We start from the raw sequence: 21,554 nt of genomic DNA, 5'->3' as shown, positions 1-21,554 counted from the left end.
TTGGGCAAAGCCCTAGAACATAAGTAACAAGTCCGTGCTGGGCCACATGGGGAGGTAAATGCTTTAAGAGTAAGCTAATGGACAGCAGATAATTGCACTAAGTACACATAAAGGTTGGGGAGTACTACACATTCAGGGACAGCTGGGCAAGCTCCCACTTCTCAAGTCAGGCACCGAAGCCTTATTTGATGGTTATGTGTATTTTTTGTAATCATAGTAGCTTTGACATGTGCTTTATAGATTGTTCTTTTCTTTTCTTTTTTTTTGACATAGTGCAGTACTGAGGAAGATGAAAGAACAAACTGCAATTACTTGCCTTTCTTCTTCCTAAGCCCAGCCATATGACAAGTCCAGAATTGTGTGCGTTTGCTCAGCAGGGTCCTTACCTCTCCTGTCTGCAGTGAGAGAGAGAACATTTACGCAAGCTGAATGAACAAAACCTGCAGACGCTTGCTTAAGTTTGCTTTAGCCTTTCATCATGTACAAGTAATGTTCATTAAATGGCAGAGACTCGGTCGCTTTACATATTTTGCCTAGCAGACATATGTGATGACACTTCTAGGGAGCTCTGAATGACTGTGGGAGCTCCACTGACAACAGAGGGGTTGCAGTTTGGAAGCTACACTTACTTTGGTCTGCTGCTGGCTACTGATGAATTTGAGCTATACTGGGGCAGAGGCAGACACCAAAAGGTAACCCCTCCTAATTCTGGCGTCTTCAACTTTTGAGTAACTAACTTGCGCTTCAGTCACATCTGAAAGTGATTTCAGGTAGAAATCTATTTTTGCACAGTGAGTGTCTTCCCTTACAGCCCCATTATCCGAAACTGTTTTGGTCGCATCCTGCACGTTGTCACTCAGGCTGAACTTCACCATCTTCTGCAATCAAAACAGCCTGGACATCTACCACTGAACTAAGTGTCTCAAGGGGTTATTTCCCAAAGGGATCAGCTGCTGATTTAACAGAAGGTTCCCCTCGCAGAACATCCATCTCAGGAGGCTTCCACTTCTTTGTTATACCAAACCCCAAAGTACCTGTTTGCATGGCTATACACCAACGAAGTAACCCACCCTTTCCAGCTGACTACCAGTTCTGACTGTGGCAAAGTTAGTAACTCTAAACAATAGCAGCAGTAGGGTAATCTCTAGAGCAGCCATGAAGTGGTAGGATAGTATGCGTGATGATACTAAAATATTTTGCTGCAGTATTGACAGCCTCGAATTTGATTGTTGGCTGTCGCAGAGTTTGCTGGGTATAATTATTACATCCCTTACATTCCACGTGGAAAGAGAGTTGAGAGGAAATGCCAATTATTAGTCTTCCAAGTAGGAGGACATGGGATCTTAATCACTAACAAAGAGTGGGAAGTGTACAGAAATAAGAGAGCTGAAGCAATAAAAGCAAATTTCACAAATCTGGCCTCCGGGGTACTTTCCACAAGAGCCAAGGTAGGAGGATAAATCACTTCATAATTCCCGAGAGAAAGAGGTCTTTGCAGAGTACTGCATCTTCAGTCCATGGAAAGAGAAACGCTTTCCCTTTTGCTTGCGACTAATGATACAGGTAGTGTTTCCTTGTCTCCTGGTACCTTCTGGACTGGAACTTGCACAGTCTCTGCTGTGTGGTGCTTGACTTTCACTGCTCTAAGCTTATGCCCAGGAGCACACTCAGCACAGCTGAAATATAGACAAGATTTCTGTGCAGTTACAGTAGTTTAACAAGTTCTACTGAACCTGTGCAACTCAAAAGTTTGCAGATGCTTGGCCAAGTTTTGGTCTATTTTAAAGGCACTATTGATAGCCTCTGCCAAATTTCAGAAATTTTCACCAAATTCTGCATGCGTTAAGATTTTTTTTAATGTGAGAATTTTAAGGAAAATGGTTAAAAATCTGCAAAGCCAGGGACAAACCTCATTAATTTTCCTTATTCTTGCAATTGGCAAAAGTATTTTTGTAGATACGTTAAAATATTTGCTTGGGGTTTTTTGGGTTTGTTTTTTTTTTCAATTTGGGTCTTTGCCTAGACTGATTTTTTTTTTTTAAGGGGAAAAAATGGACTTGCACTAGGTACTGGATCTTGTAATTGGGAGTGTCAGGTAACCTTATGTGAAGAAATACCTCTTAAGAGAACTACTTATAATATGCAAAACAATGAGAAGCAAAAGCCTAGCTTCATATGTAATGCATGAACTTAGAAATACAAAAGAAACAAATAAAACATTAAATTACTGAAAAATACTGTTCTACTGTATGCTAAGTTACATCTATGAAAAAGTCAATAACAACAGAACAGGAACGGTGAAAACTGGAAGGCGAGTGAAGCTAAATAATTTCTTGCCATGAGGTGAAAATATAGGTGAATTAATGTCAAGGACAAGATTTTGGTGAAAGACAGCAGCAAGGAGAAGGGGTACAGAGTGATGAAGCAAAAGAGCCTTCAGGAAAGGAAGGGGAAATATGGGATATGGAAATTTGGGCCAATGCTAGGAGTGTGGCCTTTGCTGGCAGGAGAGTGTGTTTTAATGTGCAAGGGAGATGGCCGTGGATCTTCAGATGCCAGTTCTGGTTACGTGCTAAGGTTCAGAGCGTGGGTGGCCTCTCAGGGTGGCTGCCCAGGGAAGGCGTGGGGTCTCCTCCGCAACATCTCCCAGATGTTCATCCCGGGGCAGCGCTCTAAGCTGGCCCCCAAGGGTCCCTTCCAATCCAAACCTGTCTGTGCGCTTTGGAGCCTCGTGAGAAGGTGTGATCATGGAGAAAGTGGCAATCTCCATTTCAGGAGGAGAGAGATGTGAGGAGTATTTCAGCAGAGACTGAGTTAATGCTAATAAAAAGGCAATGTGCCAGAGTTGTGAGAGACTGACAGGTATGGGACCTGTGTAGATTAAATTTGCTGTGTGCATACAAACAAGTCTTATAACAGTTCTTGCAGAGATTTAATTTATAAACATGAGAAAATGTGATTTTATGAAATATGCAACTGATAGTAAATCAGCTTACTTTTTACTTTGGGGATGTAATGTGAGGAAGAGAACAGAACCTGGTTCTGTGAGAAATTAAAAGAAGGAGCACTGCTGCAGATACTGTATCACTTGTGATTAAGGCAAATATTCTTTGTGTGTAGATACATGTGATATGCATTTGTATCCTCCCCAGTGTTCTCTAGCACTTAAAAGTAATCAAAATGGAATTTGGTGAAGAAATGATAGCTATTCCACAGGGCATTTTGAAGAGAGAGGGAGCTGACCTTCCTCTAGTTTTATGTGTCTCAATTTATATCTCAATTTTATTTGTCTATACTCATAGACTTAGAAACAGAAATAGCTTTTGAAAGAAAATGAGTCTCTGGCCTCCACATGAAGATGATCTGAAGACAAATAACCTCAGCCTGGAGTTAGCCATACTTCTGTAACATGATCACAAATGTTTCTCACCCTTGTGGACGAGCTCCAGGGAAAGCTGAATGAAAAGCTCACATACTGGTTTGAGAGCAGAGCATTCCCTTGCGAGTTTCACCTTAAATACATTTTGGACAATTGATTAGCATCAGCCAGAGGATACTAGGGAAGTCATAATGCAGGGGAATATCTCTGACATGTTGATTTTGCTTCTGTCCTGTGCCCCGACAAGCACTGCTTGCCTAAAAAAGGCCAGGAAAAGTTAATGGTTATGGTCTCACCTCAGGGGATGGGTTTCTCCACATCCATCAGTGTAAATGGCAGTGGTTTAGGTCTCCTTCATACACGTGTCAGCCATCCCCGTTCAATAGACACTATCTGGGGAATACGTCCTGAAGGGCTTCCCACCATCATGGCTCGTAGCTCTCTTGGCTTTGGATCAGTGTTCTCCACGTCCCGTGGGGAGGCAACCATCTGCAGCAACTGATTCACCCCTCCAAGATTGCTCCCTGTCGTAAATATTCTGGCACTTTGTCAAATGTAGTTTTAAATGAGGCACATTTTGGCTTCACTGAATCTGGTTTCTTTCCTGTGGTCCTGTGCCATTATCTTCTGCAGTCTTCTGTGTTTTTTATATTATTTTCTGCCTTGTTTTGCTGGTTGTTGTTCATGAATCTACACACAGGCAGTAGGTAGTGTGGCCATAGCTACTCTTCCAGCTCCCCGACACGGCCTCCTCTGCATTAGTTCTTTCAATGGGAGGGACTTCCCGTTTTCACTGACTTCACCATTGCCACTGCTGCCCTAGTTATTCTTACACCTCCTGGCTGTGCCTGTTAAAAAGTGCTGTTCCCTGATGTATCCCAGGTCAAGTGAAAGCTGCGTGAAAATGACGTTATTTTGGATTTAGAGTCTTTATTTAAACTTCTCCCAGGACTCACTTTCATACAGCCTTGACATTGTATGGTGAGTGGATAGTGTCAACAAGTGAAACGGAGAGCCTGATCATGGTCACAGAGTAGCAGGCATTTCAGGTAAGAGTAGGAATCATGCAAAAGTGTTCATTGCTGCTCAGGAAGGTGAATGGGGAAAAATTTTTTACATTCTAGTCTTCATGGCTTGGTTTTTGTTTCACAGGGTGTATGGGCTTTCTTGTAGGCCATGTTCACCTTACTTAAGCAGACAGAGTAAATTTGATTGAAATTTTGGTACACTAACGTATTTTTTAAGATAAAGGTGTGACACCTGCCCTGCATTTCCAGTTTCTTTTGAATTAGGAAGCAGCAAGAGACAGAAGAACTTCAGGTCTCATTTTCAGGGCAGTCCTAATGCTCTTCACAGTATACCACAGAGGTGTCTAGGTGTCTCTCTCTTGGGATGGGTATCTCTTCTTCCTTCAGACTGGGGGTCAGGGCTGCCATCTCTTGCTGGGGACTGGGATTATTTCAGTGGGTTGAACTGATGTCAGCACTTGCAGCGCTGTGGACAGGGGTGACTAGCTGTTTTCTTAGGGCCACCTTTAATCAGGGAGCAGGGGGGAAGTCAAGTATTTTAGTAGTGGGCTAATAGGAATTGACCTCAGATGGCATTTCAGTCATCTGACACATGATCTACAGCAGATGCGGACCCAAAATTAGAGATACTGATTTAGGCTAAAAGCATTGCAAAACAAAACAAAACCCAAACCAAAAAAAAAAGGCCCAAAACAGTGAACCCTCCTCAGTCATAATTTTCAAGCTACAAGGTCAGACTCCCTCTACCCCTTCAGGACTATCTCTTCATACACTATGTTTGGGCAATCTTCTTGAGCCAGAATAAATGTGTGCATGCTATTTTAACCCCATTTTCTCCCACTTCTATGTCTACGTCCATGGAAGTCTTACACAGAGCACTAGCTATTTCCCTCAAATTGCCTACCAGTGGCTCCTGCCTTTACGAGAAACCCATCCAGAAGCAGAGATGCAGATGGGATAACTCTCAGGTAGCACCGACACAGTGGTCTGATTATGCCATGCTTACAGAACATTGGATCTGTCGGGTGTCCTTCTGGCAGTGCAGCTGATGACAGGGGGAGGCAGAACAGCCAGAGCCAGCTGGTACATTTGATGCTGAAGATTTCAATGTGACAGGATTTAGTAAATGAAAACTCAGCCAACAAACATCAGGAGAGAGATTATTTGACACAGGAGAAAGACTCTCCCCTACGTCAGCTTGCTCTTTAACTTTGGCTCTCTTCCATTTTCTTAGGACAGGGCAGGTAGGAAGAAAGATGCAGGGGGAGGGGGAACATCTTACAAATGTTTGCTGAACCAAACATACATTTGGCCATGTTACTGCCAAATTGAGCAGGTTTTTGATGTCACCCTTAAGTAGATAACTAGCTGGAACAGGCTTGAAAACAGCTCAGGCAGAATCCCAGCTTCAAACTGAAGAAGCCATAGGAACGTGCCAGCCTCCACTAGGTCACAGTCTGCTTTTCCAGGATAAGCAAAATTGAGGACTGACAAGAATTACATTTCTTGGATTTTACTTGCTTTTATTTGAAACACATGCACTGGTCAAGTATTGACGGCATAGTCCATAGCTAACTTCAAATTAAGTAGAAAATGTGTTCTTCTAGTTAGACTATTGAAATTCTTCGTAGTACGTAGGTAATAAAACATTTTTAAAAGCAGAAGAAAATATATACAATAGGCGTGGCTTTGTCAGTGGATTTTTTTATGCTTTTATATGTCTAATCCAATACAAAATAAAACATCAGTCATTCAGTAGTCTCTGGGAGAGGAGAATCATGTGAGAAATGGTCAAACTCTACAGAACCAGCCTAAGAGACAGACTTTGAATTTTTGGCAACAGAGTTATGTAGCTGTAAATTGGAACCAAACCTTTTCTGCCAACATAAGTGAATAGTGCTGAAAGCTCATGCAAAAGAGGACAAGCTAGACCCTTGACATTTTTCTCACAATTGTTGCTTTTTAAATCACTGCCTTTGCATGCAAATGTTTGTTGGATTCATCCATTATGCATGTCCTAGAAATTTGATAGAGATCTCATATGTTCCTTCGAAGAGGATAAAGCCAGCTGCAGTACCCAATTGTAAAGATTTGGTTACTGGCTTGAAATGTCATTAAGTGTATTATATGGTACTCCTCTGACTTGAATCTTTTGGATGGGAATTTAAAAATGCTAGTCCTCTCTGATTTTAGTGACCATTAGTGACAGCACACAATTATTCATAAAAAAAGGCTCAAGGGGTTGTTACCAGGTCCTATAGTAAAGATTTCATCTTTCTAATGATAACATAATGTGTTATAGAAGACATTGCATAGAAGTAGCTGTAGATCTTGGTGCCTGCCTTTTTGAGAAGTGTTTTAGGAATATGACTTACTTGAACTAACCAGTTCGTGTACCTACCAGATCATGCTCAGCCTGGAAGTCTTGTGTGCTTTTTTCTGTTATTTCTGAAAGAAGGGTCAGCAATGTCAGTGTCTTTGTTTTAATCACGTTTGATGAATAGCGATTTGCTGTGACATTTTCACCTACTACCGTATTAGGTTAGTTGTTCATTAAAAATTCACGAGAAGGTGCCATCACCAATAGTCTTTCTTTCAGCATCTGGATTTCCTAGTTCTCCCTTCAAGTTTGGTGTGAATAAGCCAGCTGAAAGTAGGATGACATCTGAAATATATATGTCCGAGCCAACTTCTCATATTAAATATTGTTGTTGTTGTTATTATTATTATTATTATTATTATTATTATTATTATTACTACCTAGTTCTGTGTAATTTCATTGACAAGCTACACAAATCTTTGTAGAGATATGCTCTGTTGTATGTGAAACAAACATAGAATACAGATGCTACTGATGAAGTTACTGATTTTTGTTCACACAAAAAGTGTACAAAATAGAGTCAGATAAAAAAATTGAGACCTTGCCCTGGTTTATATTTTTCTTCCTTTATGAGAGATTTAATTGGAGATCTAACAGGAAATTAGACTGGAAGATTACCAACTGCATGGCTGGCATGCCATCAAAGATCAAGTGCCTGTGTCTTTCCTATTGCACCCCAAAGCAGCTTTATCCAAGTATCTGGGATTTCTTGTGGATTTAAGGGTATCAAATATGACATCAGCAGCTTCAGTAGCAAAAATATTCTAAGGTACATGGGGTAGAAAAGCTACACAAGTTCTCGTACAGTGTTTGGAAGTTGAGGATGAAGAACCTTTTGCATTGTCATCTTAAAGTGAAAAAGGAAGAAGAAAGCTACAGAAACTAAACAATCTGTACACAGCGCTATTGACTTTTCATTTCCTAAGGATATTTCCAAAGAAGCATTTAGGAGGATTGCTTTTTCAGGGCTAGCCTCTAGAGTATTTCATCATGTCAGTCAACCACTCCACAGGAGTATAAATTAATGTCAACATACCTCTTACAAAAGTCCCCTTTGGATTTTGCTAGTTTACCTTACCTGGTACACAGTGTGCCTCTGGGGAAAGTTACTCAGAAGTATCTACTTGGCTGTCATTTGTTCATACAAAAGAGATCACAGTTCAGCCTGTAAAACCAGAGAGGGAGAGAAAGAGGAGTGCTCAAGTCTTTCTGTCTCTCCTACTTAGGTGGAAAACTTAGTTACCCTGGGGCCAAAGTCACACGAAGCTAGTTTCACTGGCTTGAGGACTGTGCTCGGCAAGGATTTGTCTCTCTGCAGAGGGATTGTAGTGCTGTGCCTCTTGACAGAATGTGATTTCTTAAAGCCACGTTTATCCCAGGGACCTTGTCAGAAGTGGATTACCATCCTCCACAGACTCTGGTATTCAGTAGTTGTCCAAACCAGGAAGGAAGCACTTGTGCTTGTGAATCTGTGCTGGAAATAATTCAGCTGTTTACATGTGACAAGAAGCTTTTAAACCAGACTACCTGAAATTGGTTAGCTGTTTCTCTTCAAATTGAAGCTGCCAGAAATACTTCACTGTTGACAAAAGAAAAGAGGAGGGAAAAGCCATGATCAAGGAACCCTCTATATGGCATGATCTAAGGCTATTTGCCTATTACTGGCAACAGCAACAGGGAGATTCAGCATCTTTAGGAAGCTTAAATGAAAATATTATAACTCTGTATACACCTTGATATGGATTACAACATCATCGCAAGCATCATCACAAAAGACAGCTAAACCTGACTATTCATTTTAGAGGCCACAGTCTTTTCCACAAATTGTTTGAGTAGTTTTATGCACCCACTAGTGGTTTTGGCATCTGCAGATTAAATATAATTTGAACTCTTATCAATGCAATAGATAGATAGAATTATCTATACCCCAGAAAAGGTTGCATAGAGCAGCTGCAGATATTCCATATCTGAAACATGGTATTTTCAGGAAGGGACAAACTGGAGCAAGACAGATAAAAACATTTGGAGCCTCAGGTGTTCACATCAGAGCACGTCACAAGAGAGAGATTTTGCAGATATCAAGGATGGAGAAGTTGGTATTTTCTACAGCTTTTTGCTATGTTGACAGTGCAGCTTTAGTTTCAAAATTGAAACACATCTCACAGAAAGAGTGGAAAAGAAGAGTAGGAAAAATGCTCATTTCTGCTATGGGGATGCAGTTTCTTTTGAAGTCAATGGGAGTTGCTTGCTTATGTGGTCTTTGGAAGGGAAAAAAGTCGAAAGACTGCAACAAAAAGACTATGCTTACATTTGAAATGGAAGGACTTCACCACGGTTACCTGATGATACTCTGCCTGGTTTGTTCATTCAGAAAAAGCGGTATTAGAACTGCTGTGTAAGTGGATAGACTGAGATTTGGACGGTGGGTTGGCGAGATGTTCCTAGTTGGCCTTATTGCCATGGCACAGTCAGCACACATCAGCTGTAACCCATAGGAACTAAATACTTGTGAAAACAAGTCGTATTTCATCCTTCATGCTTTTTGAATCTGATCTTGTTTTAACAGTTTGCTGGGAGTACCAGATGATTGATGCTGTCACACTGCAGATAAAATTTATCATTCTGTAATTTTTATTCAATATTTTAGAAGCATTTTGGTGCAAGCTGGAATCTGAAGTAATGTTACACATTTTTTCTATGGTTCACCTTAGTTATAAAAATAATCCATCTAATTCTCAGTGATTCATTGGCAGACATTTCCTAAATAGGGACCTAGAATGAATTAGTGGGTTAGTTGAACCTGAATATGTCTTGAAATACATCTGCTGTATTTCTTTTGAAATATGCTACAAGGAGATATAAATGAATATAGGATCAGAACCTTGTGAAATACATGAAAGGAGAACAGTTACGTTTAGTCACGTGTATATTTGGCCTAGTTTCATAATAAACATCATAGGATAATAACAGCTCTTCACAACAATTACATGGGATGTAGTGAAAAGCTCATTACACTGAAAAAAAGTTTGAGCTCCTGAAATTTCAGCATATAATAAAATCAGAGTTTTTACCTGTAAAGATGGCCTGCAAGGACTGTGCTTTGTTCAATTGAGGGCTGAGGCCTCAAAGCAGCATTTAAATGGTCTTGTATCATCCATGATTATTAGCAGGTCATAAAATTATTCTAAAAAGGAAAGAGACTGACTTCTGGTATAGCAGGAGTTCCATTATATACTTTAGAAATAGATATTTACATTATCTTCAAGTCTACTTCACTTGAATTTACTGTCCATATGAAATTATGAAGTTGCCAGTGTCACAAGTCACAAGTTACTGCTGCTGAACCCAGAGAAATAAGGTCCAACTCAGGGTGAAAACAATGAGAGCTGAACTTGCTTCTTCCTTCAGAAACCGGCTGCAGAAGATTGTTTTTGGTACACTTCCACATGTGCTACATTATTTGCTCTTTCTGTGTTTCAACAGGCCTTGAATAGGGGCATTGCTGCTGTCAAGGAAGATGCTGTGGAAATGCTGGCCAGCTATGGGCTGGCGTACTCCCTGATGAAGTTCTTCACGGGTCCGATGAGTGACTTCAAAAATGTAGGTCTGGTGTTTGTGAACAGCAAGCGAGACAGGACCAAAGCAGTTTTGTGCATGGTTGTGGCTGGCGCTGTAGCTGCTGTATTTCATACCTTAATAGGTAAGGTCACTTGACATCTAATTAATATGTCTTTTAATTTGCCTCCCTCGCCTGTTCTTCAGACTGATTAATCTGTAGGCTTAAGATTTCATTTGTAAGTGCAACAGGAGATGCAAAAGAGATTAAATCTCTTGGACTGGTATCATGCCCATCCACGCAACTTTTATGACTTTTTAAACAGGTTGTTAAGTGGCAGATTCTGCCACCAGGGCTCTCCTGCCTGGCAGCAAAGCATGCTGCTGATCTCTTTCAGTCAGATGCGTGAGCAAAACTTTGGCAAGGTTGACAGGATGCATGAACCTGATAGCTCAGTCTCTACTGTTAGGTAGTGATGATCAGCTAGTGGTATCTGCCCAGATGGGTTTAGCAGGACTTCAAGGTGTGCTTGGTAGGGCTACTTGTCAGAACTTGGTGGCATTGTACAATACAAAACAATACAAAACTCACAATACAAAACTCTAAGCAAGTAGGTGCCAGCATCCTCATTAAAATATCAGGTATTACTCTCTACTAGTGCTAGTCATCATCCACTTCTGTTGAATAACTAATCTGTGTAAGAGGAGAAGTAGTTACTAAGAGCACTTTATGCCAAACTGAGACCAGCTCCCTGAGTGCACTCTGAAACAAAGAAAATACAGAAGCAGATATGAACTGAACATAAAAAGTAAGGCAGCCACAGAATTTGCCAGTTTCTGAGAGCCTGGAGAAATGGGATATCAACCCAAGCATCAGCCACAGCAATGAAAAGCCATGTGACCTGGAAGACTGTAACTCATCCTCTCCAAGAACTGCACCAGATCGTCTGCGCCTTCTGGCTCATTCTACACAGCTGAAATCTCTGGACCTCAGCAACGAGGAACAGGAGACACTGGAGGAAGAAGCAGAGAGTGCATTGCATTCAACAGGTAACATCCTAAAAGCTGGGAGCTCTAAGGGATGGGAGGAGGGAGATAATGCAGCAGCCTATGGAGGCATGTGTTGGTTGACAGGCAGTAGGGCTGAGCTGGATGACCAGCCGTAGGGGGTCATTCCATCGCAGAAGGATGGGAAATGCGAGTGTGATGGCAATGTCCAGAACTGCTGTGAAATTACAGAGTGGCCTGGAAGTGAGGCACCATTCATTATCAGGCTGTTAGTATCTCAAAAGCAGCACGTGCTGCTGGTCAGCTTATAGAATAGAACAGAATAGACAATTTCAGTTCCTGCCTGAGTAGGTACAAGAGCCATCTGTTAAATACGAATGCCCCCTGCTCTTATCCGTTAACAGACTGCCAGCTATTTTCACCAGCTTTATGTGCCTCCCAAGCACTCCAGTTCAAACATGACCATCATGTCTCTTATTCTGCCACTGATACGGCAGCCCTGTGCTGTTTACCTTTACTCCATGTTATGGTCATAATAAATGCTTACAGTAATGGCTCACTAGCCACGGCAACTCTGTGCCAGGGATAAGCTGTTGCTAATTTTATAAGCTGAATCCATACATTCAAGTTAATTTAATTCACTGGTATCGATTGGTCACTTCCTCAATATGTTTACAGTTGAGGCTGCTTTATTGAGTCAGTATTATAAACTTTGGGCCATTTGTACGTTTGGCTCTCATATTTCTTTGCTTGGAATGTTTCTTCAGTCCCCAGAGCTGTTCTTCTGGTTGCTCACTTGTTTTCCTGCCAGTGCTGGTCAAAGTTTTTGGCTTTGCCAGCTGGATAAAGAAATATTTTCTAGTCATCCAACATTTTATTTTAAGCTACGATAGATTTTAAGAAAAATTAAAGTATAACTATCAAATTTCCAGGTGAAAGACATAGCTGGATTTTCCATGTGGGACTTCTTATTGAAGGGAGGTGTTTGGGGCAACCATTGGAAAACATGCCAGATAAGTTTCTTGCCTTTGCCTGGAAGTAGGGCTCTGCTGAGTTCAGAACCTCTGAAATATCCTCTCTGCAGATATTGGGAAAAAAAGAAAAAAGGTGGCTGTATTTACCATGCTTTAAAGTCCTGAATTAAAGGGCTTCACACAATCTTTCAGCTGCTTATGGTGGCAGACTGGAGAATATTTTTTAGTATTTTAACTTGTCTATGCCTGAAAATATGCAAAGGCCACAGCAGAGACTGGCAGAGTGCCCAAGAGAATGGAGTTAGTCAGATTCTAGCACCGATTGCCTGGGTGATGTTGCCAAGTTTTATGTTCCAAGTTTCCTTTGAACCCGTTTCAAATCCTGATTATTCCTCTCTGACCCACAGATGCGCAACCTGCCTAGCGGGAGAGAGAGGAGTCCAGTGACAGACAGGCAGCCTCCTAGGACCTGCAACTACTGCCTAGCAGCTGCAAGCTTATCACAGGCTATGTATAGGAGACACCAATACAGGTTACTGATGCTCGGCAGATGAAAAAGAGAAACAAACAGCGCTCAGGGGCCTGAATTTCTTCCACATGCCGTGTGTATGGGGCTAAGGAAGATGACATGACTGTCTGCCATGGACTGTTGAAGCCCAGAAAGGAACAGGGAACAAAAAGCCCAATGAAATAAGGAGGAGTACCGAAAGTCAGAAGGAAGAAAACAAGTGGCGGGAGAAACACAGTGACCACAGTGAATCACCACATTTCCAACTGTGATATAGAGGCTATTTGCAGTCTGCACACACAGCTCCTCACAAACAGCAGCCTCTACTTATTTAAAATATCAAAACAGAGCATTTCACACACCTGACTCATGCTTCATTGCCTCAGCACCAGCTCCCCACTACTGCTTCCCCACCAGGGCTAACACAGTCCTCTGTGGGAATGACTGGCTGAGCCAAACCACTTGAACTCACAGTTGCAAGCTCTGGGTCCCTAAGTCATCACCCCACCACATTCCCATGAACGTCTGCAAAGTCCTCACCAACAGTTCCTATCACTCCGCTGTACAGGTAGCAGTAAGGACCAAGAAAGAAATTGGCCTTGACCAAAGGGATTTGAAACCATATTCTCGTCCCATTTATAATGCTGCTGCAAACCTTGGTCAGTACAGTATTCCTGGATCTGCTGTTTCAGTTGTGATCTGGAAATAGAAGATAGTATGCTGCCTTCCTTCCCTTGTGCTATTTTGGGAACAGCTACTGCCACCAGTTAGGGTTTCCTGGTGGGAAGTTCGCTATGTAGCCAGGGTCTAAAGCATCTCGTTATTTCAGAGTTCAGCTTTTGGTGGGAATATTGGGCTGTAAGAGAAGGGATTCAAGACGTTAAGCCTGTCTGTGCTTATTTTTGACATCTTACTAAATTGGCAGCTTGAGAGAGGAGAGAAATAATTTATATAACATTATGCTAACACAATGCATTTCATGGTGTTGCTGGTAAGCCCTCCATACTAAGTGGGTCCTTTTAACACCAAGTGTCATAAAAGACATGCACATTTTCTTTGGCAATAAAACAGCATTGTTCAGCCTTTCACTAGTTTACGGAGAAATAGTATACTGAGAAAGTTTATTTCCTGTTGCATATTAATATTACTTTCCACAACTCTGTGAGGTTCTGGAAATGACAAGGCAGAAGTTACTTTGGGGAAACATCCTCTTTGCTTAAGTAGGCATCCTTAACTGGTGCCCACTACAACTGATTAAAAACTACATGATGGATCATTTGTCATCACCAGGAAAAAAAGGTTGGAACCTTAGTAACCAGGCAAACCTATAGCAGACTGGGTGGTCAAGACATGCGAGTGATTTGTTTTGTGCCAATTTATTACTGGCAGGCTAGTGGGCATGGGCCACTCCCTGCACAAATTGCACAGGGGAAAACTTTAGCAGTTGCTAGTAATTCCACTGATTCTTTTGAACTTCCCACATGCATGATCACTGCATGTACGTGAAAGATCTGCATAAGAAGCAAGACATAGGTGTAATCCCACCATTTCCAGTGTAACACTACTGGAATTTTCTAGAGACTAGGAGTTACAGAGTGGCTTATGACAACCTGAGCTATTTTTTCCAGTCAGTCTTGTTCTGAGGTGCCCACTGTACAGGCTTGTACTGAACATTTTGCCCTGGAAAAAGATGATAGCAAAGGAACACAAATCAGAATATAATCCAGGCTTGTTTTTTTTTTTTTCTTTCTAAAAGATTATAAAATGTTATTCATTAAAAATGTGTCCTACTTCAGCATCTTCAGATGGCCATTGCTAAAGCAGTAACATGCTTCCGCAGCTGCCCCAACCCTTCTCCCACAGCAGGGGCAGTTTCTTATCAGCAAGGTATTCAGGGCAAAGGAAGAAGGAAGAAAGCCTATGACCAAAGCATTTGTGGATTTTAGGATAGCAATGATTGTGTTTTAGTTTAAAACAGGCTAATTTTGAGCCTTATGAGATGTTGGCCTACCTAAAGATATTTCAGAGACCAATGGTCATTGATAGATTTGGGAAAATCAACTAATGCAATTTTGGAACTAGAGCTGAGCACAGAAAAAGATTATTGCAGTAATCAGCCTGCATTGAGATGCTCCTAAGCTGTTTTTTTTTTTTAGATTCATTTATTACTATAAGCAAAAAAAAATCACAAAGCCTAAAACAGTCTGATCATCCAGGCTTTCACAAGGGGACACAGGCTTTTGCTTCTGCTTTAAGTCAGGCTAATCAAAGACATAAAGAAGTCTATGTACCCTGTGCCATCTCCAAATGAAGATTTGCCATTCCATTTTTTTTTTTTCCAAATTGGCATTTTCCTATCTGCCCAAATCACTTAGCTGAACAAATTCCTGAGCAGCACCAGTTTTGGCCATGTGAACTGTCTTTCTGACAGGCAGCAGAATAGATTTTTACTTCTCAAGTCTCCCAAGTTCATTTTTAAAACTGGCAGCAAAGTATGAAAATGGAGTGCATCTAAAAGGAACACACTTTAACCCAAACACATTTTTGCATTTTTTTTTCCTCCAGTAAAGCTAATATTGACATATGTAGCTCTGTGTCTGGAAGTAAATGGTATCACTTCCTATGAGGGTTTCTTTTTGTTTTCTTTATGATGTAAGTATAACATGCTGGGTAATAGACAGCTCCAAAATGACTACGGTACAGCTATTTGTTTGAGACTGCTGGCATCATTAAGAGTGTGTTCAGTTGTTTTAAGAATGTCTGAAGTTTATGTGGTAGTAATCGGCTTGTTAGAGAAATCAGTGTAGGGAATTAGGTATGCAGTTTTCAGTGTCATTTCTTAACCTTCTGGGTCTTAAAACTCAGCTGGAAAAGCCAAAAGCAAGAATTCCTGCTTAAATTCTATAGCAAAACTAATCCACAGACATATCAAAATAAATGAGGTATTAGAGGAGAGCAAACAGGCAGCTTGTCTTGGAGTTGGACTTCTCTGTTTTGGTTGAAATGATGCAAGGAATGGGAAGAGCCATCTGCTTTAGATTCATGTAATACTCTTCAGCTCTGTTGTCTGTGTTATTAATTTTGTACCATGCTTCATAATAAGTTTGTAAGGTTGGCCAAGGTTAAGTTCTAATTGCATCAGCAATTGCTTTATTCACAGCTTAGAGACACATGTCTGTATATTTGTCAGTAAATCTCAGCTTGCTGCATCCTTCTTTCTGAGGATGGAAACATTCATGGACATCAGCAAAAGTGATTGTGTGTTTTCACTGACATGTGGAATAGTTGGCTGTTTTAAAACTAGCTTTTAAGCTTAGCCATTACAATTTTAAAATCAAAATCATATTAAAAAGTGCAGTTAGACTTTTTTTCTGGATGGGGGAGAGAAAAAAGAATCTTTAAGCTTACAGAGCACAGTGCTGATATCCCTAGAAATTTTAAAAATGGTGCTGAGGGCTGTGGTGATATAAATCCCTTAAGAGTGCCCTGCCAATAAACTACAACTCTGTGGTGAACTGTCTGTTCCTAGAAGTGAGAGAAGTTCAGCCTCTGACCCCTCTGATTCTGTGAATTTTTCTGTGAATTTTTCTGTGATAGTAAACTTAAAAAAAAAAAAATTAAACATCTCAATGGCTTTTAGAGCCAAAAAAGTTACTTATTACTCACTTTCTAAACACTTTAAAAGTGTCAGTTAAAGCAGGCGAAGCTGAGCAGGTGAAGTGCATGGAGAGCATGGAGGGTGACTTCTGTGGCGTGCCGTCTTCCCAGCACTGCACTGCTGGTGGAGGCCCCTCCACAGAAGCAGGTTCCTCAGCACCTGGACTCTGATTCTGTCAGTCTCGATGTGGGGAATAAGCAGTTTTTAAGTTTTTGTGCAGGAGAAGTGTAAAGCAATTTCAACGGAACCTAAGAGACAGCTAGATGAATCTGACCCTCACAGGCGGCTTGCCTCACGTGCCTTCCAGACTTCTTCTCCTTCATTCAAATAAGTCAATTCAGAAACATTCAGGTACTACTCTGCCGTAAAAGCAGTTTTCCACAAGGACTTACCACGCAAAAATCCATGCATAATAGAGTTTTCAAAATACTGAGTGAAAGTTGGCATATGGGTATTCATGCAAAAATAAAAAGAGGCTGTGCTTGATGTGTGACTGGACTGCAACAAGCACATGAATGCTTAAAGAACTGAACTGGCCTCCCTGAACTGAGGAAAGGTTGGAGTCCTGGTTTAAAGTTCTTCCCCAACCCCCTTCAAAAGGAAACAAGGCTGGGAGTGCGTCAGGAGGATGGCTAAGCAACTTAGAGATTACTGGGTGAACTGGAGGCTGCGAGTCTAACAGTCGTAGTTCAGATGAAAGACATAGATAGGGACCTGCATAGGAAAAGGGCAAGTTTTTAACATTTTAGCATTTTTTGGGCAGTCCTAGTTATCAGGAATGAGGCTCATGCCTGTTCCTGGTGCTGTCATACCACCTCCTTCTATTTTACTACCTTGTTTATACTGTCTTTGTTTGGACTGAAAAAGTCTTTTCAGTCCTGTTTGTTAACCATTTAATGGCTGTATCCCTAAGCCATCACTAATCAATGGTGACTTAAACTCTTCTTTAATTGCTTCCAAACACTGTTTATGAGTTATGAGAGAGTTTTAGGCTAAAAAGGTTGAATTGGACGACTAGCATGTCAATCTGATTATGTGACCTGCATGCATGAAAAGGATAACTTTCCTGAAATACCCTATATGAAGATCTGTACAATTATAATAGAGTTGGTTATAAATGGAAAATCAGATAGATGTTCACATTTGAAATAATTATCTTAGAAAAGGCACAAGTGGAAGAGAACCGAGGTAAGATTCCCCAGGCACAAGTAATTCTGCCATTACTTGTGTTGGGAGGTTGACTTTACAACCTAATCATTCTTTTAACAGCTATTACAAGTGTATAGAGGAAACTAAGTAATACTATGCAGGTCTAGAATGTAGTTTATAAAAGGTTAAAAACTGTTTGGATTATTTAACTATGCATATTATGTAAGTCCCCATAGTTCAAAGACTCCAGTCGTAGCTAGCTCTTCATTATTCCTGGTCATGGGGAAGACTCTGGGATTATTAAAACAGCTGGATAACATGGGTGCTGACAGAGATGTAAGCAGTTCTTTAGAGAGCTGTGTGGTGAATTCCTGCATCTGTGCTGTCTTCAACCCAACACCTTGGGAAGAGAGACCTGGCAAGAGGTGTGTTGCCCAACACTAAAAAATCTCATCTCGGGTTGAAACAGAACAGCGAAATAACATAGTGGTGATCAGAAGTGGCCACGCCTTGATTTCCAGCAGTGCCCTCTTCTGACTTGTGGCTCCTGAGATGCCGCCTCTAGTTAAGGAAGGAAACTAAGGCTGGTCGAGGCTGCCCAGAGACTGTACAGTGAAGGGTACAGTGCCCTGACAGGTTGCAGCAGAGGTGATCATTAGGCAGAGTAAGGGAGAGGCATAATGAGTGTGATTTGTTGCATGCCTTCGCAATTCATAGTATCCTTTTACAATTTTGGGCAGATTTACAGGTAATGTCATGAGAATGCAGTGACAATAGATGATTGCAGCATTTATAAGGTACTACATCCCATGAAATACACAATGCCTCGTGAAAACAGCTTTTCTAACAAAGAGCCTTGAGTTAATGAAAAAGCAGTAGATTTTCTGGAGTACCGGTGTGTTCATTTAGCAAACAGATGTGGCACTTACTATACCCATCTCCCAAGCCAGCCATTTGTTATCACTCCTCTCCCAAAGGTTACTTGAAAAAGAACCATAGGAGCACTCCTTAGTCATAAACAGCAGCTGGTGGGGCTGTAATATCCTGAAGCCCCTGCAGCTCTTTGCTAAGTGGATGCATGTCTGAGAGATCCTAGGCGTCACAATCTTTCAGGTACTTCTGAGTATCTCACCCAGAGTCTATACGTAACCTTTACTATTCATTCCTATTCTTCTGTCTCTACAGCATATAGCGATTTGGGGTATTACATTATAAATAAGCTGCACCATGTGGATGAATCAGTGGGAAGTAAAACTCGGAGGGCCTTCCTTTATCTTGCTGCCTTCCCTTTTATGGATGCCATGGTGAGTGCCTGATTCAGAACTGAATTTTAATCTTAATGTTATTTTTTTTCTTTCGTGACCTTAGTTCACAAAGTCTGTTACCTGATGGGAAACTGGAGGTGTGCAGAAGGAAGGTGTGTCCTTTGCAAGCAGTAGCTCTGGATATACCTGGACACATCATCTCCTGGCTACCTGGAAAAAGCATCTGGGTGGACTTTGAACATCCAGAGGTCATGACAAATGTAAAAAACCTCACATGCCTTGTTAGAGTTACTGTATGTGCATGCTGGAAAGCACTGGTCATCTTCTGGTGAGCTGCACCAGTTGTCTGTATGTGTCCTCTCGTTCCAATTTGTAGTGAAAGAATTGGATTTGCTGTGCATTCCCAGATCACTTGCAGAGCTCACAAGGAATAACGTCAATATTTTCTCAAAGCAAATTTGTTGAAAAGATATTTCTTACCATCACTTTTTGCAAGCACAGCTAAGTCCAGTATATCTCAAATGCTTGGGCAAGAGAGCCACATATGGGGTGGGCTGCTGCTTCCTGGATCACCAGGCTTACTGCTTGTGGCCCGCACAACATAAAAATATGGCAGCTCTCTTTAATGCCTCTACTTGTGTGTAAAACTGGTAAAGGATAACCTTCTCATGGCATGCCTCCACCACTTTCTCTACCACTTTGTCTGCTTGAAACAGTAGCTGACAATCAAAAGAAGTTGGATCATTAAGTTTTCTCTTCCAGACAGGACTCAATATAACTGAGTGTGCCAATGAATATTACACGTCAGAGATGCATCCAGCTGGTGAATAAGAATAAACATTTTTTCCCTTGGATTATTTAGTATGATAATCCATCCTGTGCAGCATCTGTTATATGAAAAGGGGCAGTTTCTTATTAGATCTGCTCAGAAATTTATATACAGGCTATAAAATTATTCCCATTCTCCCTGTCAGCCCTGGCAATGAGGAACTGAATGCAGCAGTGTTTTCTCTGCATTACTGGCTTAACATTTGCCCAGGTTCACACCAGCTACTGCTGGTGGAAAAGAGCTTTATAAGTTGTTTGTGTACAATGTAACAACCAGAAAACAGCATTCTGGGACCTGAAATCATTCACAAATATCATAATCACTTCCCAAACTCTTCTCTGCCTTTTTTCAGGCATGGACCCATGCTGGGATTCTGCTGAAACACAAGTACAGTTTCCTAGTGGGATGTGCCTCCATCTCAGATGTCATAGCTCAGGTAATGACTCCTCTTCGCAGTCACTGTTTCTGTTGTGTTACGGACTAGATGCTTTCCTAAGCAGGAACTCTCTTGTACAGAGACTGCCTTTTCTCTACCATGAACAACACACCAGAGAAAGTAATCTTGTGTGCTGTTCTCTGGCTGTTTTCCTGTCATGTGGAGGCTGTTTGCTGACAGTTATGGTTTAGGCTGGTCTCACTTGACTGGATCAAGTCAGTCCCAAACCAATGTCAGGAGAAGGGAACCAGGATTGTTTGGGCTAAGGCCATGTCTTCCAGCACCTCCACAACCCTGTTTCAGAATGGCTGAGAAACAAGTTATACATGCGTACATCTGGGAAAAAGAAAGGTCAGGCAAAGAGACCGATGCCTGCTACCAATCCTGAGGCTGATGGAATGCTTTGAAAGAGACCTTTCTCTCCCCTGTGCATTCTCCCCCACGCTTTGCACAGTTGCACTCAAATCCTGAGTGGGGCTTGTAGGTGGGGAAGTGAAGGCTTCATTCTCCAGTTCACCTGTCGGTTTTGCACACGCTGTCTAATCCAGCAAAATGCAGTAGTGTAAGCCATCTTCTGAGTACCAGTATGGCACTGTTCTTGTTACTGGTCCAAAAGGTGAAGGCTCAGAACTGCAGCAGAAAGGATCTGTGGTGATAGTCCCTAGGTGATGCAGAGAAGACCAAATGTTGTTTGAACTTTCATTTGCGAGGGAGGTGTTAACTATGTCTAGTTGCTTTGTACTAGACACACTTAAAAAGCAAAATTAATACACATTGCTGATGGCCAGTGTTGTAGCATTTGAGAACCAATATACAGCCCTTTTTTTAAAGCATATATAAAAATGTTATGAAATGGAGCGTCCCAGCACCTGTAAAACAGATGCTGTACTGCCCCATTACTTGCTGAAGGGTGTAATGACTGGGTAGGAAAGAGGATAATAACAGTACAACATCAAAGGAAATATGAAGTCAACAGCACTTAGTTCAATTTTCTATAGCATTTTCCTCCCACTAAATATGAGCAAACCATAAACCAGGTTGAACCATTATTCAGTCAGCTACTATTCTATATTTGGCAGGTCTGCCCCTCTACAGTACTGCACTAAATCCCTGAAGATAATACCAATTACTGTAAATGACCTTAACCCTCAGGATCTGCTCTCATTCTGATGTGACCTACAAAGTTTGCTGACCCTAGATGCATGTTGGGTCATATACAGCTAAATAAAGAAACAAATTCTTATTTTGGCCATGGTACACATGCCCTTTCCACAATGGTTGGTGAGTGGGGTGCCAGGGTTGTGAAGAATAAGACACCTGTCATCTTCTCTCAACAAAATACTGCACAGAGCAAGAGCAAATCCAGAAGACAAAAAGTTGTGACT

The 21,554-nt window shown here is 41.3% G+C and overlaps 1 protein-coding gene across 1 annotated transcript in view; it reads left to right on the top strand.

The window, feature by feature from the left end:
- Positions 1 to 21,554, top strand: part of ANKH (ANKH inorganic pyrophosphate transport regulator) — a 108,969-nt gene that overhangs the window by 53,996 nt on the left and 33,419 nt on the right. Inside the window, exons 2-4 of the mRNA XM_072853117.1 lie at positions 10,271 to 10,487; positions 18,825 to 18,943; positions 20,086 to 20,169. Of these exons, the coding sequence (XP_072709218.1) occupies positions 10,271 to 10,487; positions 18,825 to 18,943; positions 20,086 to 20,169 (420 nt within the window). The remainder of the gene's footprint in view (positions 1 to 10,270; positions 10,488 to 18,824; positions 18,944 to 20,085; positions 20,170 to 21,554) is intronic.

The sequence above is a fragment of the Ciconia boyciana genome, chromosome 2 (genome assembly GCF_034638445.1).
Source record: "Ciconia boyciana chromosome 2, ASM3463844v1, whole genome shotgun sequence".
NCBI classification, from domain to species: Eukaryota; Metazoa; Chordata; class Aves; order Ciconiiformes; family Ciconiidae; genus Ciconia; species Ciconia boyciana.
This window is presented reverse-complemented; position numbering and strand designations above follow the sequence as displayed.